Source organism: Vanessa cardui, chromosome 26, assembly GCF_905220365.1.
Source record: "Vanessa cardui chromosome 26, ilVanCard2.1, whole genome shotgun sequence".
NCBI classification, from domain to species: Eukaryota; Metazoa; Arthropoda; class Insecta; order Lepidoptera; family Nymphalidae; genus Vanessa; species Vanessa cardui.
The window spans coordinates 7,654,256-7,680,019 of NC_061148.1; the positions used below are offsets into that span (position 1 = coordinate 7,654,256).

At 33.5% G+C, this 25,764-nt stretch overlaps 1 protein-coding gene across 2 annotated transcripts in view; it reads left to right on the plus strand.

Annotated features, from left to right (window-relative positions):
* Positions 1–25,764, plus strand: part of LOC124540781 (pleckstrin homology-like domain family B member 2) — a 110,657-nt gene that overhangs the window by 66,074 nt on the left and 18,819 nt on the right. The window contains exons 3-13 of one of the 2 annotated variants that reach the window (XM_047118495.1): positions 2,567–2,649; positions 3,580–3,753; positions 4,642–4,785; positions 5,219–6,117; positions 10,055–10,160; positions 11,535–11,655; positions 12,369–13,359; positions 13,507–13,706; positions 13,839–13,967; positions 14,080–15,326; positions 15,698–15,965. In XM_047118495.1, coding sequence (XP_046974451.1) covers positions 2,567–2,649; positions 3,580–3,753; positions 4,642–4,785; positions 5,219–6,117; positions 10,055–10,160; positions 11,535–11,655; positions 12,369–13,359; positions 13,507–13,706; positions 13,839–13,967; positions 14,080–15,326; positions 15,698–15,965 — 4,362 coding nt within the window. Of the gene's footprint in view, positions 1–2,566; positions 2,650–3,579; positions 3,754–4,641; positions 4,786–5,218; positions 6,118–8,410; positions 9,022–10,054; positions 10,161–11,534; positions 11,656–12,368; positions 13,360–13,506; positions 13,707–13,838; positions 13,968–14,079; positions 15,327–15,697; positions 15,966–25,764 lie in introns of those variants that run through there. The other variant, XM_047118496.1, reaches the window with a different exon arrangement.

Here is a 25,764-nt window from a genome sequence, read left to right on the forward strand (position 1 = left end):
CGGCTAGATTTCTTCAAAATGAGACCTTAACCGATTTTCTATGTGCACTATCGTCCCATAATCTCTGAAACACTTTCCCCGAAAGCATGAATTACCTAAGCAAAGCAAAGTGAAGATATAAATTTGTATAAGGGTTTAATCTCTGGAACTTTGTATTGCCTGTATTGTATCTGTATAGCCTTAAAACGTATTTGTCTATGTTTGTTCTAGCTTAAGTTTTTAATATTATATAAGAGTGTATTACTTTTTAATTAATTCAACAGTGCTGTGAATGCCAGTAGTGGTGTATCACACTGCACTGGTCCGTGTACTTTTATTACATTGATTTTGTGAATATGCCGATGGTGTTTCAAATAAATAAATAAACTAATCATCTACTTAAACAAAATTGGTACATTATTCTCAAGTGACAGTGTATTCATAAATGACATATTTAACATATAATTATCTTTATTAATAAGAAATGTATCCGTGTGAAGTTAGGTGGAAAAGCAACGACCTAATATTCCTAATTATTGTATCAGATTATTTACTAATATAATAATTTATACCATTACACAAGCTAGATTGCCTTACTGTTCTTTTCATGTCAGGGTCATCTTTCATTCTTTTGTCATTCATCATTCGTTCACTCTTTCCCGTACCTGTCGTGATATTCTATATCGAATGAGAGTTTTTGTATGAAATAGAAAGTTCCCGCGAACAAAGGGAGTTGAAAACAAGTACGTGAATAAAAGCTGAAAGTGAAGCTGACAAAGGGAACGCGATGACTGAAAATAGACCGGTTTCCTGTGACGTCACGCTTCCGTCCCACATTGGCTAGACCTGAATGCGTACCTAGGTTTCAGCGTTCGTATTGTGTACAGGTCATTGCCCTCTAATTGAGAGTTTTATTATGAATTACATAAATATTGGACAACATCACATACATTATTCTGATCCTTATGTAAGTAGCTAAAGTAGTGTTATGGATAATCAGAAGTAACGACAGTACCACAAACACTCTAGGTGTACCCAAGAGAATATATAGAAAAAAATAAGTTTTTCTACATCGATTCGGCCGGGTATCGAACCCGGGACCTCAGAGTGGCGTACCCATGAAAATTTATTTACTTAGAGATAACCAAAAATTTACACGTTGCCAAAGCTACTTTAGGCGCTATATTTAAATATTATATTATAGGTTCAAAATACGTCGCGATTTATTAGGTTTGTCTTTAATTTGAATTTTAATACTTTTTCTAGTATGTGTAAATCGTTAATAGTAATTATACAGAAATACAAAGTTTATTAAGAACTATTTTGTTTATCTTTATTATCATAAGCGCTTAATTTTATAACGAAGTATCAGTTGCATTATTATCATCACGTTTGCAATAAATACATTCAATCCTTTTAAAAAATAATGTATTTGAATACAGTGTAGATGTATGACTTTGTAAAGAAGTAATAAAGTTACTAAGTTTACGTATAAGTTGCAGCATCGTAAAAAACCTTTTCAAACGTGTTGCAACGTTTTCGCATTAAGCTATAACCCTTTGAAATACCGTTACTATGTTTTTTGTGTATAAATCTGTATATATTAAAGTTATTAATTTCGGGATATTTACCATGTTTTTTATTTTTGTTCGGTGGAGCTCGATATTTCGACATTGTCTACGAATGTCTTGTTCACGAGACTTTAAAATCCTATATATAAATCTGTATATGTTTGTTACGCGATAACGCCGAAACTACGATGTATTCAAATAAAAATAATAGTTATATTAAAATTTGTAAATATTTCGTTTACGCTAATCGAAGCGATCTGAGATGGTCCAGTCGTTAGAACGCGTGCATCTTAACCGATGATTTCGGGTTCAAACCCAGGCAAGCACCACTATGTATATGTGCTTAATTTGTGTTTATAATTCATCTCGTGCTCGGTGGTGAAGGAAAACGTCGTGAGGAACCCTGCATGTGTCTAATTTCATAGACATTCTTCCACATTCTACCAACCCCTATTGGAACAGCGTGGTGGAATATGTTCCAAATCCTCTCCTTAATGGAAGAGGAGACCTTAGCCCAGCAGTGGCTAACTTACAGGCTGTTACTTAACTCATTACTTTTTTTTTTAATCGAAGCGAAATTATTGTAAATAATATTATTATTTGATTTGACTCGGGTTCTGTTATGTATCTTGCTCCAATTTAGTATTTTATTTAATAATGTTGTGTAAGATAGACTTCCTAATATGAAAATTTTTATTATGAATAATAAGTTACTCATACAATTGTGACCGATATTACTTCGGTAATAAGGTTTAATGTTACATGAAGATATGCTACCCATTAGTCTGTATTACTAACGGATAATTTCATAAAATACGTTTAATTTAGATTTAATTTTTTTAATTTGTTTGATAATGAAATTAAAATCAGCTTTTTAGTCCAGTATTATTTGGCAGTTATCATTGAAGTTATATAAAAAAAAAATTATACCACACATATAACTTATATATGAAATGTAATATATATTATGTTTATTGAAATTTCATATCTGAAAATCTGTATTTTTATTATTCTAGGGTGGCGACTAATACTCCACACCTGGTCAGTCTCGGCACCGGCAGGCTGAGTACCGCCGTCACACTACACCCAATCAAACAAGGTACTGTTTTAATTCTACCCTAATTAAGCAATCTGGTGGTAAGTGGTCACCATCGCCGATAAACGCTAGTTAATGTTAAAAATAGTGAGTTTATATAAAGTACTTTAAAACTTTATTGTTTAGACCTTTTTATGTATTGGAATTGTACGTATAACTTCGTTTCAGTTTCATTTATATTGTACATTGCTAACTTTACATATAAGTATTATGTTTATATACGTTTTACGCAGCACGCACGTATGTACACATTCATATAACTTGGTGGTAGGGTTTGTGCAAGCCCGTCTGGGTAGGTACAATCCACTTATCAGATATTTTACCGCTAAATACTAGTACTCAGTATTGTTGTGTTGCGGTTTGAAGGATGAGCCAGTATAACTACAGGCACAAGGGACATAGCATCTTAGTTCCGAAGGTTGGTGACGCATTGGCGATGTAAGTAATGGTAAATGTTTCTTACAGCGCCATTGTCTATGGGCGGTGGTGATCACTTACTATCAGGGGGCCATTATACTCGTCCGCCAACATAAAGCATAAGAGAATATACTTAAATAAAGAAAGAAAGGTAGTATAGGACATAACTTAGATGTAGCATCGGCAAATTCAATAAAACCTATTTACTGCCGACTTATTCAACCAACAGAAACAGCACCCTATCGCACCATTCGACACTATTCGTTTCTATAGATTCTCGCGTCAGTACGACCCGAGAAAGCAACTGCATGTAAATCGACGTGTCAAATTGACGAATACATTAGTTCATATGATATTACAAGTTATTGCGTTTGTTTAAAGATCATATCCACATAAGAAGTGAATATTGTCAATTTGGGATAGCGTATTTAATTCGGATGTGATCGGTTTTACGAATTTTGCCGATACTACACTTACATTTTTCTTAAGCTGAACATATCTAACGTATAATTTCAGGTCGCGTTACCATCGGTTCAGATCCGACATGTGACATCTATGTGGTCGGCACGGGGGTCGCGAACGTGCACTGCAGGGTTGAGAATTCGCACGGCGTGGTCACCTTGTACCCCATCAGTGGTACCACTCTGCTCGATGGCTTACCAGTTGAAAAACCCACGCGTCTGTCTCAAGGTATGTATTGATAATATACTCATATTATGTAAAAGGATAACTTCACGAATCAAATGTATTTTCTTAAACTGGTATTGGATAATACACAATCAGCTATTTGTCGGCGTTTTATTTATTGATTTTCAAACTCAAACTCAAATAAAGTCAATGTGAGACTAGAGATAAAATCCTAAGTCCATTCGTGGGATTCAAGCTTGTATATAACAAATTTCAACTTATTTTTAGAAGTTTGAAAGAGCAACACGGACGAATCACACTTGAATAGGCTATTTGACTGGTTTTTAAAATCCATTTTATATTATTTAGTAGAAGTTAAGGAACCCAGTAAAAGTTGATTTTTTTATTTCTAGTACATATTTGCCGAAAAATATCATATTAAAAATTCCATATTTATATAACGCGCGAAAACGCTACTTGGACAATATGGCGCAAAATCACCTGCAATGGGGTCGGTGACGTCACTTTGCTGTATTTTAATCTGTGGTACATATAGTAGAAAAGCAATGTTTACAAGAAAGTGACTTCATCATAAGCCCGGCCAATCAGGAGCGTTTTGTTTCACGTGACAAACGTTCGAAAATTTGCATTTTTATTTATTGATTTTTGAACAAATTAAGTATTATTTTCAAGTTTCGTTAGTAAATAACCATTTTTGAACTCATAATATACACTGATTACAATAATTCACAATTTATTTTTCGCCTTGTCAAATAGCCTATTTATATTACGGACATATTATTATAGATATTATAAATTATGTGTTTAATTAATAATGTGTTGTTTTATGTAGTAGAACTGGATACATATGTAATTTAAGTGTATGCAAGACCACAATTATGTATGTACATTGTACGATTCAAACTTTAATATATGCGATTTCAATTTCAGGTAGTATGCTGACAATCGGTCGCTCGAATTACCTTCGTTTCAACCACCCCGAGGAGGCCAAGCTAATGAAATCCGTCCTGCCCTCCGGTCACGTCTCCATGGCCCCCATACAGTTCACACCGAACGAACAATGCGTCTCCACAGGTAACACCTTACCACTGGTAATCTGTAATCACTATAGACGACTAGAAATATGTCATTGTTTTATACTGGAAAAATGGGTTGACCTTTGTTTTGTTTAGTAATAATTCATATTATGGAAATTTAAATTTTATTTGACAGATATATTTTTAATGTTGGTAACACTAAATTGTGTCAGTTATTTTAAAGGAGATAATACTTGGAGGTATTTTGTTCAACTAAATAGCGCGAATATAATGAAGTTACTATTTATTAGGAGGTGATTGATTAAAAACACAATCATTGTAAATAAATAATAATAATAGCTTTATCCCAAATCAATACTATGCTCGATAATGATCATATAGCTAATGTTTGTCTTTGCAAAACAGATAAAAAAATCAATTCCATACTCAATTAAAATGAAGATAATAAAACTATTAATTATTATCAACAGGTTACGTCAACCACCACTCAGAATCGAGCAACCAATGTTACCAGAACACAAACATACAAAAGATATACAAAGACCATTCCCTGTCACAGCTGGACCAAGAGTTAGACATGACGCTCCGGGAAATGTCCAGGAAGAAACCGCCCGTAGCGCCCAGGAAGCCTTACAAAGATTTAGACGCGTCAGATTCAAATTCAGACCAAGAGTCGAGACCGAAAATTGGCAGCATAATGGCAAAAGTATCCAAGTTCGAATATTATGCAAAACAGCAGAAATGCGTTGGCAGAAGCCAGTTTTATACGAGCAGCGAAATCGAAATATCGCCGAAAGTATTCAGCGCAAACTCGCTAACAGTGAACACGCCGGCGAAAGATGTCCTCGGCAACAGAAATATACCGAATTACATGAATAAAGTTAAACAGGAGCAGAAAATGATCGTCCTCAACGAAAATAATAGTCTGGATCCGAAGAAGTGTTCGTACGCAAACGTAGCCATACGCAATAAGACAAAAATCGACGATATTGTCAGGAATTTCGACGATACAACCCGAATCGACCAGAAATTACCGAAGAAAATCAACAATGACCAGCAAAGCAGACCAGACAATAACATCTATGGCAAAATAAACCTTGATCGGAAAGATACAAGAAACAATCTAGATTGCAAGACTGAATCTAGCAAGAATAACTTGGAGAGCAAAAACGAATCTAGCAAGAATAGTTTCGACTGCAAGAATGAAAAGAGTTTGAATATGGATCTAAGTGATTACGGAAGGATTTGTGGTGTGGGTAAAGTTGTGTGTTTGCCTTCGCCGGCGTACGACAGGAACCCTCAATACTCGCCGGTCTACGCGAATTGTCACTACGACAGGAGTTTTGAAGCTGAAAGTATGAGGATCAAGGTTTGTGTTATAGTATATATTTTTAATATGAGTATGTGTGTTAGTGTGTGTGTTTTTATATATGTATTGCTGTAGTTTATAATTAATGTCAGACATATGAAATTACTACTAGACGCTTGCTAGTTGTAATGATAAGCCTATGTCCTTTTTTGGAGTTCAAGTTTTCTTCATACCAAATTACATCAAATTCAGTTCAGCGGTTTTGTGGTGAAAGACCGACACACAGATACACAGAGTTACTTTCACACTTATAATATTGAATATAGATTCTGAGATTGCAATAGCAATAAAAAGCCGTCACGGGAGGCAGGGCAGATTTTACGCTTATTAAGATTATGCCTCCATAAGAAGTTATCGCTTCAAAAATGAACATTTTGTGTTTAGTTGACACTGAGTATGAATCCTTATCAAAATAAATAACGCATTCGTTTTAAACGTGTTAGGAAATAAATATTATAACGAAAACATTATCTTAATCTTCAAGGTCAGGCAGCTTGCGTGTCATATAAAGTAGGTTACGTGCTCATTGAATAATACTAGAACCGAGCGTGTCATCATTCTCAGTCGTATTATAACTCACACACACGCGATCCATTAGTGTGGGGCGCTCACACATTGAAACGAATCATTTTTGAACAGTGCGAAAATTATATGTTACATTAATTAGCGTGTTGTAAATATTATATACTAGTTGTTGCCCCCGGCTTGGGTTTCGTTTTAGGGTGTTCGTTGTCGTATGTTAGGGAAAAAGTAGGCAATGTCCATACTTGGACTTCAAGTTTGCTTCATACCAAATTGCATCAAATTTGGTTCAGCGGTTTGGTAGTGAAAGAGTGACAGACAGACAGACAGACAGATAATTTCAAAATAGAACAAACAATTTCTTTTTTAAAAAAGTAACAACAGGTACTCATAATTATTATTATTTAAATGTTAAAAATGAACAGTTTTTTGACATAAAAAGGCCACTTGAATCCAAATTGTCCCACTAAGATAGCTCCTAAGTATTTATTTCTATTATTTGTTAGGTTTAAGCGATGTAACTAAAATAAAATAATAACTAAAAATTACATAGCGGAAACATGCATGTATATTACGAGATTAGATTTTATAGTGCTATTACGTATTTAACCTTGAAACATCAACAAAACGCAGCTTGCATTTGTTTTTTCTTAAAAATAATATCGTTCATTAAAGTGTATGCAATAACAGTAAAAACATTTTAGTATTAATGATACAGTGCTAATTGGAAACATTGGTTTTAAATTTTGATAAATAAGTTATGTAGTCCGTTTGGTTGGTACCCCTAAGTCATCATATATTATGCCGCCTAACAGATATAGTTTATTTGTTGTGTTCTTGTTTGAATAAGTGAAACAGTGTAACTACAGATACAAGAGATATCTAAACTTAAAGTTGATGGTGCATTTATGAAGAAAGGAATTATTAAAATTCGTTAGCGCGCCAATGTCAATGGGTCCATCTAATAATGTTATAAAAAAAAAACTGTTGATGACTATTTTGTTACCAGTATCAATTTAAATTTCGGACGGGTTGCTTTATATTTATTTAGGTTAAAGATCTTTATCGCTCATAAATAATCTTACAGTACAGTTACACTTTAAAGAAAGAAAAAGCAAGTAATTTATATAGGACACGGCACAATAATAAAAGTATAGAAAATTGGTAGAATGATTAAAACTCATATACAAAATTGGTTTCATTGGCAGAATTTGTGACAGGACATGACCACAATGATCAAAAAAAAGTAACATACTACTTTAATAGTGATGTTTTTATCGTAATATCTAGTTTAATAGTTTTACCGACCTTGTCAGATATATAAGGAAATATATAACTAAACATAGTTATATATTTCATTATCAACATTTATAGAAGAATTAATAGTGATAAAGTTATAATCAGTCGGTAAGAAAACAATAGCTGTATCTGATAGCGAAGATAAATTCACGATGCGGCGTTACTGCGACAAATTAGTTTTAATTACGATTTCGTACAAACTCCTCGTTAATTTTTTTTTGTGATGTGTGTTATGTAAAAAGTTCCGAATCGAGTGCTGAATAAGAAATTTCCTTTGCCTTTTGTAATACGTGAAAAAAATATTTGAATTTATAAAAATAATTCGTTTTAATTTTTTTTTCTTAAACACGTGTGTGGTTTTCGATTGTGTGACATACCAGTGGTATTGTTTGGAATTTAATGTCTGTATGTATGTAGTTATGTTTGTTTATCGTTTCTAATGTTATTAATTTCCAAAAGGTCACAAATATTTCTCAATGAATAATATAAAAATCATAAAATAATCTAAAAGTTTTCATCATGTATAATAAAAGTGTAAAAATGCCAAAATCTCAACAAAACAACAATAAAGATTTTTCACATAAACGTCTAATAAAACTATTCGTAACGAGCCTTAAGAAGAATACGCTCGCTCTAAAGAATTTAAAGAGTAGCTTCGATTCGAAAATTAACCGGAAAGAGAATTACGACACAATATTTAACGTAGCGAACTCCATAAACGAAAAACTCGAAACGGTTCACAAGCTTCGTAACGACATCAAAATATATCGTACGATAAATACAATACTAACAAACCATTACATAAAGGAAACGAGGAATCACGAGAATAGCATCGACGCAAAAATAATAAAACTAGAGAAACAGATATTGCATTCGTACGATGTGTTACGAAGTGACATATCCAAGATGGCCGACGTCTGTGTTGCCTGCGAGAAAAAATCTAATATATCAGCGCCGATACAGAATAGTAATGTGATTGTTGTCGGTAACGATTTGAAAGTAAACCAGTTCAACGAATTGTATATTAGGAATCAGATTTATAATATGATTATTAAGAAGATCGATAAGTTGTTTGTTAATTTGGTGAGTTTTGATCAGAAATTAGTCTTTATTTACTTAAAGAAATATATAAGGTATACTCAAGTTATTATTGAATTCTGATTTAAGATTTAGTGCCCAAAAAGAAGATCATATTGTATATTTGCGTTACAACGGGAACAAATGGCAAAAGGCAAATATAGTCTTTAAGTGTACTCCTTATGGTTTCTTGTAATCTTTTGTTTCTTTATACTTGGTAGTCGTTCGAGCAAATGGGTCACATGATGATATGTGGTCTGCCCCTTGATATTGATCTTTGAAAGTAAGATATTACGTCCCCTGTACTTGTAGTTACGCCGGCTCACTCACCCTTCTAACTGGATCACAACAATACTTAGTATAACTAATTGATAGAATATAGACTGGGTAGTACCTACTCTGATGGGCTTGAACAAAGCTCAATCACAAAGTAAAAAACTTTCTGAAAATTAAATTGCTACAGTTGTTGCCTATAGAAAAAAAAAACAGAATTTGAACTGTTATTTATTTATTATATTCAATTAATATTTAAGGGAACATGCATGTTTATAAATGCAAGTGTCTCATGTCTGATGAAATTATGTGTTAAAAACATTATTTGCCAATGGGACATTGTTACGGACGGATTGTTAGTTTTTCTCTTTCTTATGTCTGCCATTAAAACGATAAGAATCATATATCACATTTTTCATGTTGTCAAAGAACTTTGTGTAACATAAAATTAGTATCACTGACAGTTGTCAAAGAAAAATCGTAGAAGTTGAAGAGCCTACGTTTATATCGACGTTCGTGAAATATAGTATAGCAAATTGGGATTGTTTGAACTCTTAATGGCAAAATATAAAAAAATATAAGAAGTTTTTTCTCTAAAAACATATACCTATCTCTCAAATTGATTGACAAATCAAAACTCTATTGTATTGTCATAAATTCAATCGGGGTTAATTTTAAAACAAGTGCGCAATAAAAGATCTCATTTAGCAATTGATTTTAAAGTATTATATATCTGTGGTGCAATAATTTTAATTATCTGTTTCAGGCGTATCAAGATAGAATAAAAGAAGAAGAACAGAAAGAAGCGGAGACAGCACGTCTCGAGGAAATACTCAACATGTGCGCTGAATATGAAAGACAAATAACTTCAGGTAATCTAGAGTACACTTTAATTGGGTCAGATTATCTCGTTAGGTCATCGACTGATTACTAATCGTATTACTACTGATCTTAATGTTTGTAAGCTTGTTTATATGTTGATGTGGACTATACTCGTAGTAAACTAAGTAAACGCACACCAGTAAAGTAGTATGGCGTTTTGTATGTGTGAAGCGTAGCTGTCACTCACACCAAGATAGTTAACTTGGCTTCTAGATAATAACTAAGTTTGTATATTTTTCACAACCTTATGTCTCTTTGGCTGGGTGGATTTGAATAATGTTGATATATAAATTGAGAAATGCGAATTACGAGATTCTATTATATTTTTTTTTATATTAATAAATAAATAAAATGTAAACTTAATAATGAAGAGTGAAGAAACCTCTTGCAATATATTGAAGTTATATATCAAAACAAATGTTAAACTTTTCTTAGCATTTAAGTTATATTGCATTGCCATGTATTGAGTGACCGTTGTATAAAAAGTATGTATAGATTAATTTAGTAAGGAAGACTAAAATAAGATTGATGTCTGGTCAATATTATTAGATGCCGCACCTTTACTTTTTTTCGGAGAAGGTGAGATCTTTTTGAAAACGTAGCAATGGCTACTCTTTTTTAACGGACTCATGGAGATAATACGGCTTTTAATAATCATAAAATATAGTATTGATCTCATAGTCATCATTTTCAAAATAACATTCCCAGTTTTTATTATGGCATTTCAAAACAGCCGAGATTTTTCAGGTGATAAAACTGATGCATCTTAATCCGCAATAGCCTGTGTAAACCAAAACAATCCCCAGTGTAATCCTATGTGCTTAATTTGTAGTAATTGCGCTCGACGGTTAAGGAAAACATTGTCAGGATACCTGTATTTGTCATTTCAACAAGGTTCTGCCACATATGTATCCAAGAACAAACGTTGGAACAGCATGGTAAAATTATCTCCTAATCTTTTGTTGACGTATACTTAAGATCGTTGCCTCATCAGAAGTTAAAAAGTAACAGGTCTTGGTGGCAGGGCTGGTGCAAGCTCGTCTGTGTAAGTACAAGCCACTCATCAGATATTCTACCGCCAAACAACAGTACTTGGTATTGTTGTGTTTAAGTCTGAAGGGTGAGTGACTGAACTACAGGCACAAGGCCAATAACATCTTAGTTCCCAAGGTTGATGGCGCATGTAACGAATGGTTAATGTTTCTAACGGCGCCATTGTCTATGGGCGGTGGTGGCCACTTACCATCAGGTGGCTCGTTAACTGTAATAAAAAAACCTTTTCCATAAATGGAAAGTATGACTCAGTCCAGTGGGACATTTACAAGCTGTTGATTCTATTTAATTTCTAATATTTTAATGTTCAGGTATACCAATAACTCCGACGGAGAAAAGGCCGCATAATAAGATCATAACAAACGGATCCCTACCGAGGAGCGTGACGCTGAACAATCCCAACTTTGTACAAACTAGCGAGGGTTACTATAAGTAAGTACACACTGACCATTAAAAGTACCCTTTTTGAAATGTTTCGTAACAAAGGTCAATGTAATCACTACATAGTATAAATCAAAGTCGCTTTCTCTGTCTCTATGTCACTATGTATGCTTAAATCTTTAAAACTACGCAAAGGATTTTGATACGGGTTTTTTAATAGATAGAGTAGTTCGAGGAGAAGGTTTTTGCTTATAATATAGACATGGAAAATTTAGTAAAGAAACACTGATAATTTTAGAAGTTTCTACTGAGATGTCATATCATTGTACGCGTGCGAAGCCGGGCGGGTCGCTAGTTAAATATATAACCAATCAACAAATAATTAAACAATTGAACTTAGATTCTGAACTATGACCATTATATCATAATATGACAGACACGATTGCTTATAAATCAAATAAAAAACATGAGGTCTAAGATATGATGTTCCTTGTGTTATATTAAAACTCAACATTATAAGATTATTTTTGTCTGTAATATAGTAGTATATAATTGTATGTTTCCCAGATTACAAAAGTGACACCGAGCTGAGTATTTTTAAACATTTAAGTCTGTTACGTATAAATATTTACTTAGTTAACAATATTTGAAGAGATATATTTGTTTAACATTGCCATAGATAAAATATTTGTCTTATTCTATAAATATAATTGTTAATGTTTCTTTTTAAGTGAAATTCAAATGATAAGCGTTATCAATTCCAGGTTCGATACTAGTCATAATAGAAGTTCGCCTTCAAGTCAATCTCTTCCCATACAAAGAAATATATCTAGTTATGAAAATTACGAAACATCACAATCACCAACACAATTAGAAACATTAACACCGGAAGTAACAATACCGGCTGATAATAATTACGAAAATGTAGGTAGGATGGACGAAATAGGAATACCAGTATTCGATGATGTGCCGAGAAACGATTTGTCTAGTCCAATTATGATAAGGAAACTTCAGAATGGTTCGATGTCCTCACCGATCGGCAGCCCCTACGAAAATGTCTACTTCAAAAATAATTTAGGCTTCAAACCAAAATCGCCGAACACACAAAGCCCCAGAACGAGAATAAAGACTAGTTTCGCGCATAAAAATCTGCCGTCTCCGCAGTATTTCATATTCCCGACACCACCGCCCGTTGATAATTCAACGAAACCCAATTTCAATACTGAAGTTCAGAATAATGATGTTAGTGAAGACGATAAGGTGAAAATAAGTGGTATTGAAAAACAGCTGAGCTTAGAAGAGGAAATACCGATGATCGATGATGCAGATTTGACTAACGATATAGAGTTTAGATATTCAAAAGTAATTCCAGATAAAAATAACGATTTCACTCAAGATGCAAGTGAAAATGTCGAAAAAAGCGATGAAGTGACAGAAGCTACGATAACTAAGAATAAGAGCTTCGATGACGTCAAAAAGGAACTAATGGCGGATATACCAGAATTGGAAGAATTCGAAAAGGATTTAAAAGAAAACAAGCGAGAAAAAATTATAAAAACTATCGCTGAAGATATTAAAAAGATGGACGCAGAAGCTGATTCTATAGGTTCAGCGGTTTTGGACGAAAGTATAGATGAGTTGAAGGCCAGATACGACAATCTCAAAGAAGAAAGGAAGAAACTGGTCACTGAAATACACGAAATTAAGTGCAAGATGACCGAGATAAGATCCCAAGAGGACGACATATTAAGAGAGGTAAGATAAATATTATTTTAATCTGTACTTATTTTAAATTTAGAATAATAAATATTTTTTTACATGTTATATCGCTATTAGTTTGGAAAGCTTATAGGTAAGTTTAAAAATAAATATAACCCTAAGATTTTTTTATTTTGATTTAAGTTGGAAATGGAGAAAGCACTCATCAAGGGCGAATACGATTCTGAAATCGCAATTCTCAATATAGAACAGAAGAAAAAAACCGACTTAGTTGACAAAGCGAAAGCAATAGAGGAAGAAATCAAGCAACTTAAAGAGAAGCAGGAAATAAGACAAAATGAGATGCGCGATAGAGTGGAAATCGCGACTATGAAAGTAGACAGGTGGGTAGAGTTAGTTATTTTGATTGATTGATTTCCTTAAATAATTCGATATTCAAAAGTACAATAAGTTTAAATTTAGAATTTTGGAGTTTTTGAGTAAACTGAAATAAATCAAGTATTCTTTTGTCACAGGATTGTAAAAGACTTGAAGGAGAACAAAGCTACGTTAGAAGAACTTCAAAACGCTCAAGATATCCTTGACAATGAGACCAAGATATTTGAAGATTTAGAGTTCCAGCATCTGGAAGAAGAATCCGAACTGTAAGATTTGTCATTACCATTTTTAAACATATTTGACACTATTGTTTCAATATATTGAGCTTTCATAAATAATGTAATGATAAAGTAATCTCAATGTTTTTTTGTTTCGCAGGCTGTCGAATAGGGAAGACTTACAAAATGATATAATCCTCCTGTCTAAAAGAATTGACTCCCAAAAAACGAGAATACTAACACTGAAATCAGAAGCCAACAATAATTTAACATCAGCGTTAGAAGAAACGAAAGTGCTTCAAGCTGAATATGTGAAGTTACTCAATCACGTTGAACATTTGACAGGAAAAGTACAAATAATCGAAAAGGAACTTAAACCTATAGTAACGAAACTAAATGATATCGAAAGAACACAGTCTCCTGATAGTGCGTTTTATACGGATCAGACAAGAGCAAAGTCTGGTGAATTCGGTTATTCGCCTCAAACATCTGACAGCGATGACATAGACGTTGCCAAAATGTCTAACTTCGAAGATCATACACAACTATTAAAGGATAAATTCAATTCTATCGACCAAATGTCTCAATCTATGATTGTAGACATCGAGAGAAGAGTCGTTTCGGATTTAGATGATCCAATTGAAATAGACAGTAGTCCGTCAAAATCATCCACGTCTTCTAAAGAAAAGAAAGGCTTCTGGGAAAGAAATTTCGATTCGTTGAAACGTAAGAGCAGGGAAAAGAAAAAACCAGAGAAAGTCGATATAATGTCGCAGAGCTTGAATGAAAATATATTCTATAACGACAATATAGAAGTAGACGTTTCTTTGGATAAATTTAACAGTTTGAGAAATTCGAAACGGAAAGATAAAAAAGATAACGGACCACTTAAAAGTAATTCATCATCGAAGATACCAACGTTTGCTGCGTTAGGTAAGATAATTAAAAAAGATTCGTTGAAACGCAAAGAGAACGCTCAGAAAGAAGCTAAGAATGACGAATCTGAGCAAAATGTTAAAAACCGTTACGTGAAGAACATCAAACCAGCTATGACAGATAATAAATACGTGAAATCGAAATCGCTGTCGCCCGATAAAGTATCGAACGAACCGATCAAAGAGGAAGAAGATCAAGAACAGAATAAGACCTTCGATGGATTGTTACGTAAGGATGGCAAGATAATGCATAGAAAAAGTTGTGGTGACGAACCGAATGTTCGTATAGAATTCCAAAAGATGACCGATTCTGGTAAAATTCCCTCCCAAGATGATATAGATAGAATATCGAAAGTGACCATGGACGCGCCGATATTGTCAAGCGATACAGACGTCAACTCGTTGGGGAAACGGACTTTGGACAGCTTGATGGAAATCGAAAGGAAAAGAATGGAAATGTTGGAAGAAAAAGGTCAGTTAATATTTTCTTTTTTTTAGTTATTAAAAACAGAAATATTATTACTTTTAGAGGAATTTTCATAGACATTTAACTTTATCTTAAGTAAGGAGGTTAAATTTAAGTAACATAATCGATTTGAAAATCTATGTATAAGATATATTTTTTATTTCAAACTTTTTGTTCTTGATAATAGTTCTTTAGCTACTTGCATTGGGATCAGAGTTAATGGATGTGATGTTGTATAATATAAAAAAAAATCTACTTGTTAATAATTTCAGTGTTAAAATTTTATGCATGGAAGTTTCTTCACTAATTAATTTTTTTTCTAAAGATTTTGTTTTCATACGCAATAATAGATTATTAAAACGTTATTAAATTTACAGGTTGCCAAGTAATAGAGAACGAACGTGAAAAGATATCCGAATTGAAAAGGCGAGTGCAAGACGAAACGAAAAAACTCTGGGACCAGCGCGCCAAGGGCAAGACCGACAGCTGTCAGCTGTCAACGGCCAGCCACCTGTCAGCTGTCAGTCAGCTGTCAAGTGATTTTGACAGCTCGCACGTCGAGAGCGGGAAGTCGTTCGGGAACGCGATCGACGATGCCAGCTTCGATGAGTTTAACATTACCAACTCTACGATTTACGATGAGAGGTAAGGTTTTAATTTTTTTTTTTTAATTTTATGCGTTTTGTCATATATAATTTGATATTGATTATACTTTTAATTATGATTTAAAAAGTTAGTTAATATTTTGTAGAATGACAATGATACAGTATACAATTTAAAATAATTGTTATACATACATATATCATAATTATAAGGAAAATAGTATCCGCTCGCGGTTTCATCCGTGTGGTAGTGGAGAGGATTATACATATTTTAAGTATAAAAATTAACTTATATGCTATTCCAGACTATGATCTATCTCTGTGCTAAATTTCATTCAGATCCGTTCAGCCGTTCTGGCGAAATTGTGTCACAGACAACCATATCGGAACTTTCACATTTATAATATTATTAAGAATTGATTGGAATATAATATATCCTTTCTTACACGGGAATATTTTCCTATTGCGTATTTGTCGACTTTTTTTTAATCTTATTTTATTTTGGGACTTTTGTCCAACACAGGTATAGTACGACACAACATAGATGTCGCATCGGCAAAATTCGTAAAACCGATTACGTCCGAATTAAGTACGCTATCCCAAATTATCAATATTTATTTCTCACGCGAATATGATCTTTGCACAAACGTAATAACATGTAATATCATATGACCTAATATATTCGTCAATTTGACGCGTCGATTAACATACACTTGCTTTCTCTGATGCGTGAATCTATAGCGACGAATAGCGTCGAATGGCGCGATAAGGAGCTATTTCTATTGGTTGTGCAAATAGGCAGTAATCGGTTTTATTTTCATTCCATTGCATTTTCCGATGCTACATCTAATTTGTGTCTTACTATACGTCAGTCCCATTGTACCATTTTGGTTTTGACATTATTTATTAGTAATAGCTATTAAGTAGAACTCCAGGAGCGTCCTAGCAGATTCCGACGAAAGATCGGCTAGAATACTTTGTAAAAACCACCCAAGATTAAACGAACATACATTTAAACTACATAAAAGTAACTTTCTCTCATTCCGAGTCTTTCCACATTCCATCAACAAATTATATTTGTCGATTTTGTATTCCCTATTGTACTGTGGGAACGTTTTAAACTTTGCTCTTTACTTTTGGTCAAAACGATGATATAAGTTGCTTGCCATTAAGATTTAACAAAAAAAAAAACATTTCTTTTGTTTTTTACGAGATGTTAGGTACAGATTTTTTACTTTTTAAATACGAGTTATCAAAGGACACCACTAAGGTCTGGGTCCCACGAGCCATTTTAGCTCTATATAAACGGTTGATAAATCCTGATCGATTTTGGCCTCGTCGGACATTCCTAAGGCATAGTTTTTCTTGATAGTTCAGAAGTGTATTTGTAAACACAGGGGCACTACCCCAACTCGTAATCGAAGCGGTCTTTAATCAAAAACGAACGGAATAAGTAAGGCGTGGGTTTAAACGGCTCGACGTGCTTTCCGAGGCTCGACCCTTTTTCGAATTAAAATATTTTAAAGTTTTTACGGCATAAGTTAGTGGACGACCTTATGGGCCACCTAATGTTAGGGTCACCGCTGCTCATAGACAATGGCGCTGTAAGAAATATTAACCATTCCTTACATCGCCAATGCGCCACCAAGCTTGGAAACTAAGATATTATAGTCCCTTGTGCCTGTAGTTACACTGGCTTGCTCACCCTTCAAACCGCAACACAACAATACATAGTACTATTGTTTAGCGGTAGAATATCTGATGAGTGGTTGGTACCCAGAACTTGCACAAAGCCCTTTTACCAAGAAAAAGAAATTAATAGAAAAAAAATTGTCAATTTAATATTACTTCTCAATCTAATAAATATATTTGATGTACTTAGAGTCAAAACGTCGAATAATAAGAAATTCTTATCCGTTTTCGTTCATTAATAAATCCAGATCAAGTAATAAAGGCGCGATAAGACTCGACATATCAAAACGTATTGATATTCTACGATACTAGTTGAAAGTAATTACATTTTTCGTGTAATCCGCAAGCAACTAAAACCTGAGTCAATATATGACCTATCTGATAAGCTATCAGTCGTTAGTTGAATCGCGAACGCGTTACGAGCGAGACGACACACGCTCCTGTATATATGTTTTTATATATATATTCTTTGTGTGATTGAAATTGTGTATAGTTCGTGTATTGTTAAATGAGATTAAAGTAACGTATTGAAAACAAAACGTAACTTATTTTGTTTATTGAATAGTTTTTTGTCAAATGTCAAAATTTTGACAGACGTAATTTTTTTTTTAGTTTTATTTGTGTCATTGTGTTGTCAAATTTTGATTTGAAAATTATAATCGTAGTTATTAATGTTTTTTTTTATTGTTTAAAAGATGAAACTTCTTTGTCATTATATTTGTGATAGTTTGTGTGTTTTGATGTTTGTTACACGATCATGTAAACTGCTGAATGGTTTTGAGTAAAACTTTTGACTGAGTTTGTGTATTTGGACATTTTACGTATATTTATGGTTTAATTCATTACGAAATTACTATTACATTATATACTTATATTGTAAACTTACATTTAGCACACAAACTGTCACCCCAAGCGGTTAATTAAAAATGTAGCCTATCCTTCCCCGGAACTCCAACTATAATTCAGGCTAAATTTCATCTGAATCAGTTTAGCGGTTTAAGTGTGAAGAGGGTACAGACAGACATTCGCATTTATAATATTAGTATATATGTAGTTACATATAAAAGCACATATTTTAGGTATTATAATAATTCCGGTTATTTACCTGGAGATCCTGACTAGAAATATATATGTATATATTTGTTGATCTATTTGATTCTCTATGTTACTGAGTGCTATATATAAAATTTATCATATTAGGAGTCGGTGTTCAGTTATAAGGCATAAAAAATATCCTTTCTCCTTTTATGGGTTAATATGTACTTAAAAGATTAAAATACAGGAATGTGACGTCACCGACCCCATTGCAGCGACATATTGTCCAAGTAGCGTCTTTACGCGCTATTTAAATATTGACTTTTTCGGCAAATATGATATAAATAAAAAACACAACTTTTACTGGGTTCCTTAACTTCTACTAAATAATATAAAATGGATTATAAAAACCAGTCAAATAGCCTATTGCTTCAAATTAAATATCATTAAATTCGTTCAATGGTTTCACTGTAAATGAGCAACAGAGTTTCTTTCGCGTTTATAATATTAGTATTCATTAGTAACCATACGCGGGAAAGCTATGTTAAAGTAGGGCCTACGCCCCGAGACCATGGTCTAATATTCAGTATCATCGTTACATAGTACAAAGCAAAGTCGCTTACCGCTGTCTATCCCTATGTATGCTTAGATCTTTAAAACTACGCGACGGATTTCGATGCGATTGTTTTTAATAGAGAGACTGATTCGAGAGGAAGGTTTTTGTATATATACATGGACACTTGTTAAGAAACGCTGATAATTTAGAAGTTTCTAATGTGATGTCGTTTATAAACAAATTCTGTAGTATATTTAGTATCAGTATTGAACCCGTGTAAAGCCATGGTGAGTCCCTAGTATAGTATAAATAGTAGCTATACAGGACAGAACTCAATAATGATTATGAAACCAATAAGGATAAATGACTTTTTTTTTGAAAAACGAACCAAAGTTTTCTCTGATAAAAGACAAGCTTCTCGAATTTTTGATTGGTTGATATGTTTTTCAGGAATATCGGGATTGGTTGATATTTTGCCTTTCAGAACTAGATGGGATTGTAGGTAATCATGAAAGAATTTGCTCGCGGAAACAATTAATTCGCGTAATTCAATTTAATTCGGAACCGTGCCACATTAACGATCTATGTGTATCTATTGGACTATTTCGATTTTATAAAGCACACGGCTCCGCCTTCGCACGGGTGCAAAATTTATACTAAATATACTACAGAATGCCATTGTACACAAAGTTTACAGCATTTTGTCATTACAAATAGGACATTATTTCGCGTTAAAAGTAAAGTATAAAAAGTGTTCGTTCTGAGTTATTCCTAATAAATACAGATATACCATCGTGAACTTTCTTATGGACATTTTAAAGGTGTAATAACAATACTGTACATTATTTTGATCTATCAATTAGAGTTCAGAAAGCGTTTGCAATGATAGCGCAAAAAGTGTATTTATTTACGACATCACATTAGTAACCCAAAATCAGTGTTTCTCTACTATATTATGAATGAATATTATAATGAATACGTATACTTCCTCTATAATCAATCTACAATCTACAATCAATCAAATAGATATTAAAAAAATGCATCAAAATTCGTTTCGTAATTTAAGATCTAAGCATACACAGGGACAGAAAACGGTAAGCAGTAGTAAAGTAATAATGACAAGCATAGGTTAGTGACATTTTATCAAATCTTTTAGTTCTTGGTTGTTGAAGTTATTGCTGATTTTATAATAAGAGCGGAAATGGCCTATATGATGGTAAGTGGTCACCATCATCTATTCCGTTCTCCAATACGTCACCAGCCTTGGGAACACGTTATGACTCTTTTGTCTGTAGTTAAAAAAATTTCATCATAAATATTTGTACATTATGAACAAAAGAAATCCTATCAGCAATATTTGATAGTGATAATAGATACATCTAGATAGGGAGATATTATCTCCTAGACGTTTTTCTTATGACGTCACAAATACCACTCTAGTTCAAATTTTGATTTGATTTCGTGTATATTTAGTGTCAAATAATTTTAGCTTGTTTTCAATACAAATCCCATTTAACAACTGACCGCCACGATACCTAATGGCCGGACAAAGGAACAGAGCAGTAGGAAGATCCTACCTATTAAATACTAGTTGTTAGCCGTGACTTAGCCGTTAATCTAGAGAAGAGAAGAATTTGAAGAAGTATTTAAAAGAATAAATAAATATTGGACAACATCACATACATTACTCTGATCCCAATGTAAGTAGCTAAAGCACTTGAGTTATGGAAAATCAGAAGTAACGACGGTCCACAAACACCCAGACCCAAGACAACATAGATAAGTAATGAACTTTTTCTACATCGATTCGGAATCGATGTGGCGTACCCATGAAAACCGGTGGACGCATTTCTTGACCACGGAGATCACCTTAGTAAAATAAAATAAAAAAAATTAACAAAAAGAAAAACCTACTTCAAACAAAACACAATTTTAAAACAAATGAATATGCACTCAAAAGTAATAAAAATAATTGCGTATTTTTTAGAGTCATCCTAAGTAAAATGAAATGAAAAATATTACACTACTTAAAAGTCGATTTACGATTATATAACGTAGTTGTAGTTATTGGTATATTTGGAGCCAAGAAAACCCTACAGTATTTTTTGAAGTCGGTTGATAAAATATTGTCTCAACTCTTTGACGTTTGTATCTATGATGGTCGGTGGTTCAATATGACGTCATATACTCGTACCTACGTATTTAATATTATTTTAACGTTCATAATAGTCAAAAACCCATGACATATCCACTGGTTGATGCTAGTACGAACAAACCGTCAATATTATTGTATCAGATTGCTATAACGGACCTAATTATTATGAAATTTGACCCTTATTGTCCCATATCTTAATAACAACAAAATATATACAACAAGAAATGTGTACTTTATATGTAAAGTAATAAGGTCGTCTTTCAAACGTATACGGATCCATTGTTCTCTTGGTATCGACCTAGTATTTGTAATCATCACAAGTACCTCCATATGACACATTTATGACACACAATCAGGACGGCCTTAGAAATACAAACTGTCATATATGTTATACAGCGTGTTTCAATTAGTTTCAGAATAGATTTTCATCTTATATAGGTGGATGAAGATATGCTTTGAACCTGATAGTCCATTTGATGACTCTTTTATTAGAACAGATAAGTTAAATGGTTGGGATATGTAGCATTTATCGTGATGGTAAGTGGTCACCACCGCTCATAGGCAATGACACTGTAAGGTGTACCTATACTTCAAACTGTAAAAAGTCTCGCCTGTTTGAAGATAGAATGTGGAATACAAGAGGTGTACGAAAATTCTGAACCAAACCTCATCACCAAGTATATCGACTTAGACAACAGTTTCACTATTTTTTTTATGGCATAGGTTGGAGGACGAGCATATGGGCCACCTGATGGTAACTGGTCACCATCACACATAGACAATGACGCTGTAAGAAATATTAAATATTCCTTACATCGTCAATGCGCCACCACCCTTGGGAACTAAGATGCTATGTCCCTTGTGCCTGTAGTTACACTGGCTCAATCACCCTTCAAACCGGAACACAACAATACTGAGTACTTTTGTTTAGCGGTAGAATATCTGATGAGTGGGTGGTACCTACCCAGGCGGGCTTGCACAAAGCCCTGCCACGAAGACCTGTTACTTTTTTACATTTGATGAGGGTCTTAAGTATACGTCATCAATACATTGCAAGACTTATAACGTGTGTTTATATAATTATTATGAATACACAACCGAATACGAATCCAGAATCTTTAGCTTTAAAAGCGAGTTCATTGCCACTGAGCATAATGGATATAATGAAATTTATTTTCAAAATAAAAATGTTGTCATCACGTCATTATTTTTTTCAACTAAAAGTAAATTACGTATGAAAATAATATCAATAAATTAACATTTTAAGTATCATTACATAGTATAAAACAAAGTCGCTTACAGCTGTCTGTCCCTATGTAAGCTTAGATCTTTCAAATTATGAAGCGTATTCGCTTTTGTGATAGTATAGACATTACGACGTCTTCTTATTAGTTAATTACTCGTTACTATATCAGCTATCTGCCAGTGAAACTCCCGTCAAAATCGGCGCAGTCGATCCAGATAATTAGCTGGCACAAAAAAACAGACTGACAAAAATTGACATATGCTTGTAGTAAAAAGTGGTTATTTTAATATGACAAAAGACACTCTGGTTTTATTGTATGTATTTATTGTATGAAGAGCGTTCCATATAAGCATTCATTACGTCTACACGGCTTGCGACAATTGGGTACACATGTTTTCACTAACACGTACATGTGTGTCTGTGTGTGTGTTTTGTGTGCTGCATTTGTCAACGTTACTGCGCTCGAGACGTTCTCTAGTTTCTATTTGCTTAAATGTCGTAAGTTTTGTGAAATTTACTATAGAGCTGTATCATCATTACATAGTATAAAACAAAGTCGCTTACCGCTGTCTGCTTCTATGTATGCTTAGATCTTTCAAATTACGCAACGGATTTTGATGCGATCTTTTTTAATAGATGGAGTGATTCGACAGGAAGGTTTTTGTATATAATACACGGACAATATAGTAAAGAAACACTGATAATTTTAGATATTTCTAATGTGATGTCGTAAATAAACAAATCCTGTAGTATATTTAGTATCAGTATTGAACCCGTGCGAAGCCGGGGCGGGTCGCTAGTCTGTTTATATTTACCCGCGATACTTCGCGTTTATTCAAATGAATTCGAATTTTCGATATTTTTCTTTATTTTTTATATGTTTTTTTTTTCTTATATAGCTTTAGTTCCGTTCTCTAACCGGCTAGTAACATTTTCCGCTAATTAAAATAAATCCTCTTTGTTTTCCTGCACATCTGTGGCTACAGCTCTTCAAAATGAGACCATAACTAATCTTCTACATGCAGCTATCGTCTTAAAATCACTGGGACAAAAATATGCTTATGCTATTAATATATAAGATTGAAATGTCTCAGTGCATAGTTCAAGTTAGAACGGATAATCCGTTGAAAGTGTTCCACTTGTCAAATTTAAACTGACCTATTAGGTACCGCGATTTAATTAGTATGTGTACTGTAAGAAAATGCATTTGTGTTACTAAAATGTGTATTAATATGTAAAAATAAATGTCTATCGTAGTGTGTGTGCGTTGTTTTTATAGTAGTTATTTATTTAAACGAATTGCGCAATTTAGACATTAGACATACATCTGCGATATATCTGGTCATCAACCGACTTCTATACGAAGATTTTGGGTTCGAATCGTGATTTATATTTCGTCGAATATTTAATATTTTAAATGCGAATGAAATTCTATCTGTCTGTTGCTCTGTTACGGCCAAAATCTCGAAGCGTATTCGATAAAATTTACTATAAAACTTTTCATCATCATAAGGTTTTTTTTCTGTAACAGCTAACGACTAATCTTTATAACGCATGGATATCCGCGTGCGATAACTAGTTTTGTAATATTTGTGTATAATTTATAAAGGCAAGTGTTGATGTTGTGGATGCAACAATGAATCTTGTTTGTATAAATCATCTCGTTTCGACAATGACGGTTCGCGAAGAAAGCGTCTGACGAATGATGTGCTGGTGCAAACATAAATAAGACTATTTATAATCCTGATGCCCGAGACTCCCTTTGAGATATTTAAAAAGGGGGCATACTTACAGTGGTTTTACAAAATTCTACACGAGCTGTCCCCACGATTTCGTGCCTGAATTTAATAAGTTTAAGTTATTCTTCTAAGTTATTCCTTATTACATCAGCTTTGTACCAGTGAAAGTCCCGTCAAAATCGATCCATCCTTTCCAGAGATATAGTCGTAACAATCAGACAGACAATATTGTAAAAATATGATAGTTTGGTGTATGTACCGTTTATACATACATATACATTTAGACTATATAATTTCCTGGGACTCAAACTATCTCGATACCGAATTTCATCGAAGTTGGCTCAGCAGTTTAAGTGCTAAGAGGTTACAGACAGCTACTTTCGCATAGATTGTTAAATATTTGTCTATGTCTAGCCACAGACAACAGATTGTATATAATTGTAAGATATGCCATGTGTAATATTTTGAATAGAAATTCATTAAGAGTGGCGCCATAGATAACTATTTATCTATGATAATGTGCACAATATACTTAAGTGTCAGAATGTACTTGTTAGTACAGAAAATAATAACAGTAACAGGCTTCAATTGAGGAGAAGATTTGGAGCATATTCGATCACGCTGCTCCAATATGAATTGATTACACATGTAGGTTTCCTTACGATGTTTTCACAACTGACTATGACATTAATTATAAACACAAATTATGCATATGAAAATTCAGTAGTGCTTGCATGAGTTGCAATCATCGGTTACAATGCGCGCCTTCTAACCACTGGACGATCTCGGCTAGAAAGAATACGCCCAATTTTTTTTGACCTATGCTAGTTTCACAAGAGTAGAACTCTTTTGGAAGCGGATCTTCTTAACAGCAAGTAACGTTAAAAGATTGAAATAGGATTCTATTTTAAGGAAAAATGAAGAAAGTACAATAAAAGGGACTGACGTATAGTACGACGTAACTTAGATATATTAGACAATAAAACCGATTATTGATTTACACAACCAATAGAAATAGCTCCCTATTCCGCCATTCGACGCTATTCGTCGCTATAGATTCTCGCGTCAGTTCAACCCGAGAAAGCAAGTAAATCGACATGTCAAATTCTCGTATATATTAGGTCATATGTTATTACAAGTTATTACGGTTGTGTAAACATCATATTCACATAAGAAATTGACATTGATAGTTTGGGATAGCGTACTTAATTCGGATGTGATCGGTTTTACGAATTTCGCCGATGCTACATCTAAGTTGTGTCGTACACGTACCATACTTGTGTAGGAGTAAAGTCCCAAAATAAAATTCGATTCTGACCAAGGGGTCTATTCTCATAATCATTTCTAAACCAAGATGTACGCTTAATTGGCTTGGAAAATTAGGTAATTAGTGAGTGACAACAAACTAAGATAACATAG